We start from the raw sequence: 11,871 nt of genomic DNA, 5'->3' as shown, positions 1-11,871 counted from the left end.
ATCTTCAGTTTCTTGGCAATTTCTAGCATGGAACAGCTTTCATTTCTCAGAACAAGAATAGACTAATGAGTTTCAAAAGAAATGTCTTTGTTTCTGGCCATTTTGAAGCTGTAATCAAATCCACAAATGCTGATGCTCCAGAACCTCAACTAGTCTAAAGAAGGCCAGTTGTATTGCTTCTTTAATCAGAACAACAGTTTTCAGCTGTGCTAACTTAATTGCAAAAAGATTTTCTAATGATCAGTTAGCCTTTTAAAATGATTAACACGGATTAGCTAACACAACGTGCCATTGGAACACAGGAGTGATGGTTGCTGATGATGGTCCTCTGTAGTCCTATGTAGATATTCCATAAAAAATCAGCCATTTCCAGCTCCAATAGTCATTTACAACATTAAAATGTCTACACTGTATTTCTGATCAATTTGATGTTATTTTAATGTACTAAAAATGTGATTTTCTTTCAAAAACAAGGACATTTCTATGTGACGCCAAACTTTTGAACGGTAGTGTATATTTTAATCTACATCTAGATTACCTCTGAGTAGCTATGTTCATCACACCAGGTAGAGGACATTTATACTGAAAACCCAACAAGAGAAAATATTATAAATAGACTTAAAACTAAATAGTAAACCATTGTACATGTGTCTAAACCTGATTCTTTTTTTAGATGGGGTTAGAAGACTAAAAAAGCATCTTATCATTTGTCTAAATATTCAAAGCAAATAGGCATCTCATGCCTGCACAGGGCAGATCTGTCAGCTAATTACAGTTTAGCTCTGTGAAGGGAGGTACTTGTGTGGTGGTTTTTTTTTTATGATGCAAGGGGCAGATATTGTATAAATACTCACATCATTGTACTGGGAGGCAGCATATTCCCCAACTTGCTCCTAACCTAAGGATATACAGCAGCAGCAGTAGGAGGACAGTGGTGCTGAAGATTTCTTACCCCTTTTTGGAACTCATACTCATTCAACTGCATGCCGGTATGTGTGCTCTTCCTCTCTATCCTCTTCATCTCTTGGGTTAGTGAACACTAGGGCCCTTCTGAGACCTGACTCCTACTCCCATTGGGGTGAGCTATGACCGGGCAGGTGGAAAAGATTGTGGTGCCTTATAAAACCAAGCAGGATAGACAAAGTCCTGTGAGACCAGGATAAAATACCTAGGAGGCTGAGACTCACTATTCAAATGGGTTCCATGATATCTATCTAATTTGTTGTACTTAGATGCAATCTGAAATGTGTGCAATCCAGTGTATGTGCAGTGAAATATGTGTGCAGAGAGAAGAAAGAGTCCCTGGCTTACTAAATCATTTTGTCATTTCTGCAACTTCTAAATAAAATGTAAGCAGTATTTAATATTTTTTGTTTAATTTGCAGATTTAACCTTAGAAAATGGAAGTACGAGTATTGAGCATCCTCATCCTCCTGGTGGCCTTGACGGCTGTTCATGGTAGTGGTTCATATGTGGTGAAGAAGGTGATGAAGGTCGCCCCTCAATACCAGCCCTACTCTGTGAAGAGTCACGGTAAGAACCAGCATCCTAATCTACATTGCCTAGTGTGGTCCAGTGATGTCTTTGACCATTGACACTGTATCACAGCAATTTCAATGTGACAGTTCAACTATAGTCAATGATACACCTAACTTCTTCACACTTCACCATAAACATAATACTTAGCAAATGTGTCCACTTACCATGTAATTTACATCTGACGATTTCAACTTTCAGTTCTTGCACAGGGACAATCAGACATACAGTTAGTGCGAGAGCACTTCTCTCATTTGAAACATGAGCTTTTACCAAATCAAAGGTTGTGTAGTGTAGTCATTGGCTACTGGGATCTGGATCTTTATCCAATGGCTGCTTCAGGCCTCATGATTTTCCTAGTAGCACATGTATAACATGTATAACACATTACGTTGCATACTGTCTGCAGTGAGTACAATGTGTCATTACATGTTATTTCTGTCACTAAGGCGAAGTAATACATATTCAACAGTTGTTTTGTTACAATTCTAGGACTGAGTGTTTTTTTTTACCTTCATACTGCAATTGATTTCAAATGTTATTTTTACTGGATTTTCAGTCAATCTCTTTGTACCTTCAGCTGGTCTTAGGAAGTGATTTTAGGATGACCAGTTAGAGCAGTGGTTCGTTTGTGTAGAACTTTAGTGGGGCATAAGGATCTGCTGACATTTCAGTATTTTTAAAAACATATTTAACTATAAAAAAAGGACATTTCAGTTCTGGAAGTTTGGGTGCTTTGTAGTACAGCTGATAGCTCATTTAAGTCATGTATAGAATGTCAAAATGTGTTGAGTTGAAAACAGCACATGAAATACTACAAGTTGAGCGGTCTATAAATCCTCTATTGTAATGAATAGCTGACTTTGCCCTACCTAACTGATGGTTACAGTACTGATACTCTATTCTTGTTTAAGTCAGATATATAGTTATCTAATGCAGTACTTCTGAAAAAGAGACACATTTTATGATCCTTCTTATGTTAACCTTGCAATTAATTCCATTTCTTGCAGTAGCAAATGAAAGTAAAATTCAATAGTCATCAACTGTATTTTTAAATCATATGAGGTAATGTGTAAAATAGTGGGTGCCTCTTGTTAATGTTATATGTATTTTAACACTGTCAATTACAGTTCAATCACCCAGCAATGTGGTTGTTTGGGTGTGCCTTTCAAAAAGTGAAAACATCTGTTTTAAATGAACCAAAACTGGGCCTCTACATTTGACCAAGGAGATATGTCTTTTACACCCTGGGTCATGTGACCACAAAAAAGCAAACGAAAAGCAACTCCCTTAAATGCCGCCATCCTGCTTTACAAATGTTTGTTTTCTCTCCATACTACAGTTTCTTAAGTCAGAAATGTCTGCTTTTTTGGAGGTGTGAAATGAAAACAGGTTGAAAACAGAAGATTACTTCTAGCTAATTATTGAACAGGTTTAAATGTCTATGCAGGTTTGATTTCAGCAGTTTATACTATCATACCCAATGCTCTTAAAGGGGCAATTCCTGCTAGTTCACATTGTTAGACGATTTACTTCACCAAGCAGGTTTAACATACATTTGCTGGACAAAAGGGCAGCAATACAAAGTTCAGGAAAATGAAAATTCCACTATGTCATCACACTGCATGCTTAGTTAGCTATACAATAATTTATATTATTAAATTAAATTAATTCAATACAATTCCAATAACTTATTTCCTGAGAAGGACCTTCATGTGTGGCGGAGTATTTAGTACAGACAAGACAAACAACATAGAAGTCAAAACTCCTACAGTATGAATTATAAACATTCTATACAATCAAAGATGGAACAAAAAAGACTTCTATCAGTAATCTACAAACATCTCAGTATCTCGGTATTTTTCTGAACACAATATGCATGTAGACATGGTTGTTTTCTCAATTTAATTATTAAACATTTTGAGTAAAAGTGTCAAAAAAGATGGAATGACATTGAGGAACAGAGCACACCGACACTTTGCCATTGACCAGTGGCCATATATATATAACAAGTCTCTGAGTAATAGTGCTGATTTAGAATCAGTTTTGTATTTTAGATCGCAATGAATAAGATAACATGGGCAGGGGGGAGCTGATCATAAATCAGCACTCCTACTCTGAGACACTTGTTACATACAGCCCCAGGACTCAGGTTCCCATGTTTCCAGTAAATGGAGACTAAATGTCAACCAGAGCGAGGTTAAATTGGGGTACACCTAGCCTTACTTCTGTCTAGATAGTTAACTAGGCTAACTAACTAACTTGCCTACCCAAAACAACAATGTAACACGCAATCTTGGTAAATGGTCTGGAGGTGAATTGCATTCTGGGAATCATAGTATGAAAACATAAGTGGCTTCATCACATGTACATGACATTTGAAAATGGAAGCAAAACAGAGCTACAAATTATTATTGTTCCTCTGACAATTGCTGAGTGTAACACATTACTGTACTTATTCAAAGTTGGAATCCTCTTCATTTTTCATGTCCATAAATTAACGTCAGTCCTCCATCACTCAAACAAAATACTGGGGATTTACTACTACATTGCACAATATTATGAGCTGTCTACAGGCTTTAAAACTTGTATTTCCGATCCAAAGTTCCCCCATTTGTTTCCTAGGGTGGTCTAGCAGTCTAATCCGCTGCCTTAGATCATATGTACTGTGCAGCTGTGAGCATGGGTCCGAATCCGACCCACCACTCTAGCACCCTCTTTCCGCCTATCTTTCATCTCTACTGTACAGCTCTATCTCTAAACCTTATCCAATAAAACACAACAAATAAGAAAAGGTGCCCCGCATATGTAAATGGGTGTTATTAATGGTATTATCTATCTTACTATTATTTAAACTAAAATAATAATAACTTGAGAATGAGCGACAATTCTTAACCAGCAGAGAACACGTGATAGTACATATTATTACTATTCCTTGAATTCATTTTTGAAAATGTAAAACATATTTCCAACAGACAATTGCCAATAATTCATTTATTACAAGAGGATCATTTTTCATTTGTGGTATTAATAAGGTGACTTGCTATTTCCTCACAGTGGTGTCGATGGCGGGAGAGCCCGGTGCGCCAGGTGAGCCCGGCCCAGAAGGCCCCCCTGGCCCACCTGGCCCTCCAGGGGAAAGTGCTGTGGGACAGCCTGGACCCGAGGGCCCTGCCGGACCACCCGGACCTGCTGGCTACTCCGCACCTGGCAAACCTGGTTCCTCAGGTGGGCCTGGTAAGCCTGGTGTTCCTGGCGCAGCTGGTGAGAAAGGAGAGGTGGGCACAGCTGGACTTCAAGGTCCTAGGGGCATGCCTGGACCTGCTGGAAGATCCGGACCAGCTGGGATCTCTTCCACTGGCAAGCCTGGACCTCATGGTCTGCCCGGAGCAATGGGGCCAAGAGGGGAAACAGGCCTTAAGGGACATCCAGGTATGCCTGGTTTGCCAGGAGCTAAGGGGGATAGAGGAGTGGGTATCCCAGGGGCACAAGGTGAGACAGGGGCTGTGGGACCTATGGGACCAGCTGGGCAGCCTGGAGCAGCCGGAGTTGGAAAGCCAGGCAAGTCAGGAATCCGTGGTGAAGCAGGAAAGTCAGGAAGTCCAGGTAGAGATGGGGGCGCTGGTCCCATGGGTTTGCCAGGTGCTAAGGGCCACACAGGGGCTCCTGGTGTAGGTATGCCTGGAAAATCAGGTGATAATGGGGCTCCAGGTATGCCTGGTGCAGCTGGTCCTAAAGGTCATCAGGGAGCAACGGGAGCAACTGGTGCTCCCGGTATCCCTGGATATGGAAAGCCAGGAGCAAATGGACAGAAGGGTGAGAGGGGAGTTGTAGGAAGCTCAGGCACAACAGGTCAGAAGGGTGAGCCAGGAGCACAGGGATATACTGGTGCTACTGGTGCTACTGGGCCCATGGGTTCCACTGGTCCTCAGGGTGGACGAGGCTTCCAGGGAGATACTGGGGAAATGGGTCCCAAAGGTGACACAGGTGCAATGGGACCCCAGGGACCAAAGGGATATAAGGGAGATCAGGGAGCACAAGGTTTCCAGGGAAAGCAAGGTGATACTGGAGCAACAGGCCCAACTGGTGCCATGGGAGCTACTGGAGCTACAGGTAACAAAGGTGACACTGGTCACACAGGTGCAACTGGTGCTTCAGGTGTCCCAGGACCTGCCGGGCCCAAAGGTTTCCCAGGGCGCAATGGTGAGGCAGGTGAGGCTGGAGCTGCTGGAGCCCCAGGTCCCAGAGGACCTGTTGGGCCTACTGGTGCCGCAGGTACACCTGGCCTTAAAGGACACCCGGGTCTCCCTGGCGCACCTGGACAGGCCGCTAAGGGAATCCTTGGCCCTCTCGGTCCCCCTGGGCTCCCTGGTGCTGATGGTCAGGATGGTAGCCAAGGCCCTGCTGGCCCTCCCGGCCCACCTGGTCCTCCCGGCGAGTTCTTTTTCGAAAAGAGCATGGGCATGGGTGAGGTCATGGTGCCTACTCTTGTCAAGGCCCCTATGTCTGCTTTCTCTGTTTCTCTGGCTAAGCCTTATCCTCCATCTGGGGAACCCATTAAGTTTGACAATGAGGTGTACAATGCGGAGAATCACTATGACACTACCACTGGGCAGTTCACTTGCCAGGTTCCTGGAGTCTACTTCTTCTCATACACCATTCACGTGAATGGGGCTCATGCTCTGGTGGCTCTGTACAAGAACGACAAGCCAGTCATGTTCAGCTATGATGAGTACAACAAGGGCTTCCTGGACCAGATGTCCGGTAGCACTGTCCTTATGCTCGACGTGAACGACACAGTCTACCTTCAGATTCCCGATGATGAGGCCAATGGCGTTTTTGCCGCTGAGAACGTCCACTGCTCTTTCTCAGGGTTCCTTATCGCTTCAACGTGAAACGGTGTCACCCAATAACAACACAACTAAATCTGCAAGCTATTTCTCAAACAAGTAAACTCCCTGTCTTTCCCAACCAGGCAGGTGTCTCTTTTTTGAGGAATAGAAGCATATCCACTTGAAAAATCCAAGAAATGGATGCTAAGAAGAGAAGGAAATTATTTATCTAAGAGGTTATCAGGGATGGGGAGGCAATCAACAAAGTTACCAATGATTCAGAATTGTATTTTTTTGTGAGTGGAGGCAACATGTGAAATTTAGGTGTTGTGGCTATGTTGTGTCTTTTTTAAATTATTATTACAGCAGGTGATTCTTGTTTTGTGTATGTCTGTGTTTTTGTACAACTTTGTTTTTGGTGACCGATTCGATAACCTTATTAAAAGTTCATAATTACTTTCTGTGCACCATGTTGTACCTGACTTCCTTGTATGTGACTTGAATATTGTGAAATGGCAATGGTTAAATTGACCATTAGAAATAATACAAGATATAACACACCACAAAATACTGTCATACAAATACAAATTGTTTATTAACAACATTATTATATTCCCAAGGATTCCTAGTCATGTAAAGCATAATGACCAAAATAAATGTCTTAAAAATATATTTTTTTGTGTGAGTGGGACTTTTTCAAACAATGCAAAGGCCATTAAAATGGACACAGAACGCTGACGTTCTAGTCACAATTTTAAGTCATAACTGTAGCTAGAATGCTAGCTGATCCCAAAGACTTCAAGTCATTGCGCTAATGCTAGTTTCTAGCGAAACTACCTTTGACTTCCTTCAAAATGCAAACAGAGACATGATTATGGTAGCCGTGAGTTTATCTCGCTGAGTAAGTAGAAACATTATTGTTGTGGTGTGTACATGGCCACAGTTAGTGCACCCCCTGATAAATCAAAATATACAAAATTATTTGAATTATAAGAATTTGTCAAACTAGACCTTTATTACTCCTGTATGAGTGGAGAAAAAAATACCAATTTAAACACAGTCACTCACAAATAGACAATATGGAAATAGAGTATTCTCAAATATTAAATGATTCTTTACTAAAGAAAATTATGAAAGCTTGACCAACATTTCTCAACTGAATAATCTTCTTAAAATACCTAAGCATGTGAGAACAAGTATGTCATTCAGGCACAGTAAATCCATACTGTATGTCATACTATAAATTGACATTCACACCACACAGCATTTTTAAAACCTACTTTCAAAAACATCACAGCGTACTAAACTGTATCTTATGCACACATATTGTAAATAAATCCTGTACTGGGAACATGGTGGGGATCTAAAGAAAGGGGCCTCTACCACATGATAGGCCCTTGGTTGGCTGCTGGTGGCTGAAAATAGGTGGTGGGATAGGGGCAGGGAGTATCCGTCGGCAGGCCAAATGTTGTTTAATCCTCACTGGAAAAGAGGGGTGGTGGTTAGGTGGGGTTGGCCAGACAGACTCTGGGTGGAGGAAACTGGGGACTGGCTGCCACAAGCCACAAGCCATCTAAGGAGGCTGCCATCTTGGGAAAAGCTGGTGGTTGGGTGGGAGGTGGAATGGAGGTGGGATGTACAGGAAGGTAGCGCCCTGGCAATCACAGGGTGGGAAACACTGGTAGACACCTTGGTCATGTCCAAACAGCTCTAGTGTTTTCAACTCTTCACCTGTCCTTCGTAAGCACTAATCTATAAGGACTGGATAGGCAGGGCAAAACAGTGAAATCCAATCCTTTCAACTATCAATGGTTATGAGAAAGATGGTGGTGCAAAGTTAAGTTAAGACAATTGGGAAACAGGCAAGGATCTGGATCCATGTAAGACTCATACAGGCATGTACATGAGGTTGGAACCACAAGCCTCAGGTCCAAAAAAGGACGCCCAGTACAGAGAGTGGGGGCAGGAATATCACATGTAAAACACACCCTTATTGCCGTGGCTGTGTTTGAGGTATAGAGTTAATCTGGGGGCAGAGTAAATGGATGGTTTAAATTGGTCTCGAGTGCAGCTGTGGTAGACTGAAAAAAACCCAGTTGTGTCTGCTGCTCTCTCCCTTATACTTAGAAAACACCAAATCAGAATCAGATGGTAGAGGCCTTGGCCATTGTATGGAAATGTAAGACTGTGTAAGCTTTGCCGGTGTGAATGATACCTGTTACCGTTCCGCCCCCTCGCAACTTACCAAGTGTGCGTATTTGTATTGTGAGTGGAAGTCACTTTCATTACCGTGCCCCTCATTTATTTCCGTCAGCTTGCATACTCTGATGACCAACTTTGCTCCTCCTGGCCTACTCCCTTCGGCCTGCATTCTCATCCACTATAGTCACCATGAGGGCAATTATTACCCCCAGAGTCCCCAGAACAAGGGACACATCAGTAGACGGTATGTTTTTACGCTGAGGCTAGTGGCTAGGCAGGGTTGGGGAAGCTACCCTCCTTTCCCCTGCCCTCCCTTCGCCAGAGGGAGAGGCCAGAGTTCACAAAAAGGTTTGAGGTTGAAACGAAAGCCTCTGAGTGCTCCACCGCCGCGCGACGGTAAGGGGAGGCATTAAACTGCCTGTGCGCAGAGCGGTTGGCTAGGTACCCGGAGCCGTATGAGGGTCCTGGGCTAGACCCAATCGTTTGATGTTGGAGAACGAGGTGAGAAGATCCGGTTCACTGGAAACCCCCGATCCCCTTCGGACGAGGCCGCAAGTCTGCCATGCAGCCGTGCCTAACGGGGAAAGGGGGGATGGAGCCGGTCGGGCACAACCCAGGTGACACGGAGCTGCTGTGAACCGAGCTCGAGCGGGAGCCAAAGCCACCCTCCCGGCTCAGAACCCTACTCCGGGGGAAAGGAGAAGTGGAGGGCGTGGCCCCCCTACCCTATCCAGTCCTCAGAGAGTCAGAAATACTCCCGCTGTTTACCCGCACATCATTGGTCTGTTTCGCTTGATGGCCTCCCGGCCTGCAACCGTTTTTAAAGTGATATGTATTCCTTTCTTGTCGTGTTTTATTTCCCCTTTTACTATCATCCTGGGCTAAGATACATTGTTCTAACATGCCTGAGGCTGTTCACGTTGGAGGTGATCAGCATATCGTAAAGAGACCTCTGGTGGCATGTCTTGTGGGGCATGCATGGGTGTCTGAGCTGTGTGCTAGTAGTTTAAGGACAGAGGCATGTCAATAGTAAAGATTGAAAAAGGTAAGGGGACCAGGGGAATTCCTGATTCTACCTGGATTATGTTGGAGAGTCTTCCATTACAGAACACCCTCTGTGTTCTGTTAGACAGGTAACTCTTTATCCACAATATAGCAGGGAGTGGACATTTATCCGTCAGCAGACTTTCATTGATAATGTCAAAAGCCGCACTGAATTCTAACAAAACAGCACCCACAATCTTTTTATCATCAATTTCTCTCATCCAATCGTCAGTAATTTGTGTAAGTGCCATCCGTGCTTGATGAATGTCCTTTCCTTTAAGCATGCTGAAAGTCTGTTGTCAATTTGTTTATAATAAATGTGCATTGTATCTGGTCAAACACATTTTGTTCCCAAAGTTTACTAAGAGTTGGTAACAGGATGATAGGTCGGCTATTTGAGACAATAAAGGGGGCTTTACCATTCTTGGGTAGCGAAATTACTTTTGCTTTCTCCAGGCCTGAGGGCACACACTTTCTAGTAGGCTTATATTGTAGATTTCGCAAATAAAAGTGGAAATATCGTCCGCTATTATCCAATTATCCTAGTAATTTTCCATCCAAGTTTTCAGACCCTGCTGGCTTGTCATTGTTGATAGACAACATTCTTTTCACCTTTCCACACTCACTTTACGGAATTCAAAATTACAATGCTTGTCTTCCATAATTTTATAATTTATACTTGGAGTGCCAGCGTTTGTTGCTGACATGTCATGCCTAAGTTTTATAATCTTGCCAATGAAAAAAATCACTAAAGTAATTGGCAATATCAGTGGGTTTTGTGATGAATGAGCCATTTGATTCAATGAATGACGGCGCAAATGTGTCCTTTTTTCCCAAACATGTATTTAAGGTGCTCCAAAGCTCTTTGCTGTCATTATTTATATAATTTATCTTTGTTTCATAGTGTAGCTTCTTCTTTTTATTCAGTTTAGTCACATGCTTTCTCAATTTGCAGTTTGTTTGCCATTTGATTGTGCAGCCAGACTTATTTGCCACTCCTTTGTTTCGTCCCTATAAACCATCTTTTTTTTTTTTAATTCCTCATCAATCCAAGAGAATTTAACAGTTTCACAGTGATTTTCTTAATGGTTGCATGCTTATCAGTAACTGCTCTTCATTACACACCACAGACCAACCAATCAGACCTCGTATACACTATATTAGGCCGGGCTTTTGGAACTTTGTTTTTCCAAGATATATATGGTTACTACAGTGCATTCCGAAATTATTCAGACCCCTTCACTTTTTCCACATTTTCTTACGTTACAGCCATTTTCTAAAACTGATTAAATAACACTTTTTCCTTAATCTACACACAATGCCCCATAATGACAATGCAAAACGTTATTTTTTTAAACATTTTCGCAAATTTATTTAAAAGGAAAAACAGAAAAAGTATGTGAACCCTTTAGAATTACCTGGATTTCTGCAAACATTGGTCATAAAATTTTATCTGATCTTCATCTGAGTCACAACAATAGACTCACACATTCTACTTAAACTAATAACACACAAACAATTATAATTGTACATCTCTTTATTGAACACACCGTGTAAATATTCACAGTGTAGGTTGGAAAAAGTATGTGAACCCTCGGATTTAATAATAGGTTGACCCTCCTTTGGCAGCAATAACATCAACCAAATGTTTTCTGTAGTTGCGGATCAGACCTGCACAACGATCAGGAGGAATTTTGGACCATTCCTCTTTACAAAACTGTTTCAGTTTTACAATATTCTTGGGATGTCTGGTGTGAACCACTCTCTTGAGGCCATGCCACAACGTCTCATTCGGGTTGAGGTCAGGACTGACTGGGCCACTACAGAAGGCGTATTTTCTTCTGTTCAAGCCATTCTGCTGTTGATTTACTTCTATCTTTGGGGTTGTTGTCCTGTTGATACACCTAACGTTTGTTGAGCTTCAATTGTCTGATAGATAGCCTTATTCTAGCCCCCATTCTCCTGCAAAATGTCTTGATAAACTTGGGAATTCATTTTATCGTCGATGATAGCAAGCTGTCCAGGCCCTGATGCAGCAAAGCAGCCCCAAACCATGATGCTCCCTCCACCATAGTTTACAGTTGGGATGCGGTTTTGATGTTGGTGTGCACATATTGTTGTGTGTTCCTTCCAAACAACACAACTTTAGTTTAATCTGTCCACAGAATATTTTACCAGTAGCGCTGTGGAACATCCAGATGATCTTTTGCTAACTTCAGACATGCAGCAATGCTTTTTTTGGACAGCAGTAGTATCT

The 11,871-nt window shown here is 42.3% G+C and overlaps 1 protein-coding gene across 1 annotated transcript; it reads left to right on the top strand.

The window, feature by feature from the left end:
- Positions 1 to 888: 888 nt before the first annotated feature.
- On the top strand, positions 889 to 6,824 carry LOC129834294 (collagen alpha-1(X) chain-like). Its single transcript, XM_055899152.1, has 3 exons — positions 889 to 989; positions 1,386 to 1,533; positions 4,594 to 6,824. Exons 2-3 carry the CDS (start codon positions 1,401 to 1,403, stop codon positions 6,429 to 6,431), a joined length of 1,971 nt encoding a protein of 656 aa, XP_055755127.1. The 5' UTR covers positions 889 to 989; positions 1,386 to 1,400; the 3' UTR covers positions 6,432 to 6,824.
- The last annotated feature ends 5,047 nt before the right edge of the window (positions 6,825 to 11,871 follow it).

The sequence above is a fragment of the Salvelinus fontinalis genome, chromosome 35 (assembly GCF_029448725.1).
Source record: "Salvelinus fontinalis isolate EN_2023a chromosome 35, ASM2944872v1, whole genome shotgun sequence".
NCBI lineage: Eukaryota > Metazoa > Chordata > Actinopteri > Salmoniformes > Salmonidae > Salvelinus > Salvelinus fontinalis.
The sequence above is the reverse complement of the archived record's forward strand: the minus strand, read 5'-3'. Positions and strand labels throughout refer to the sequence as shown.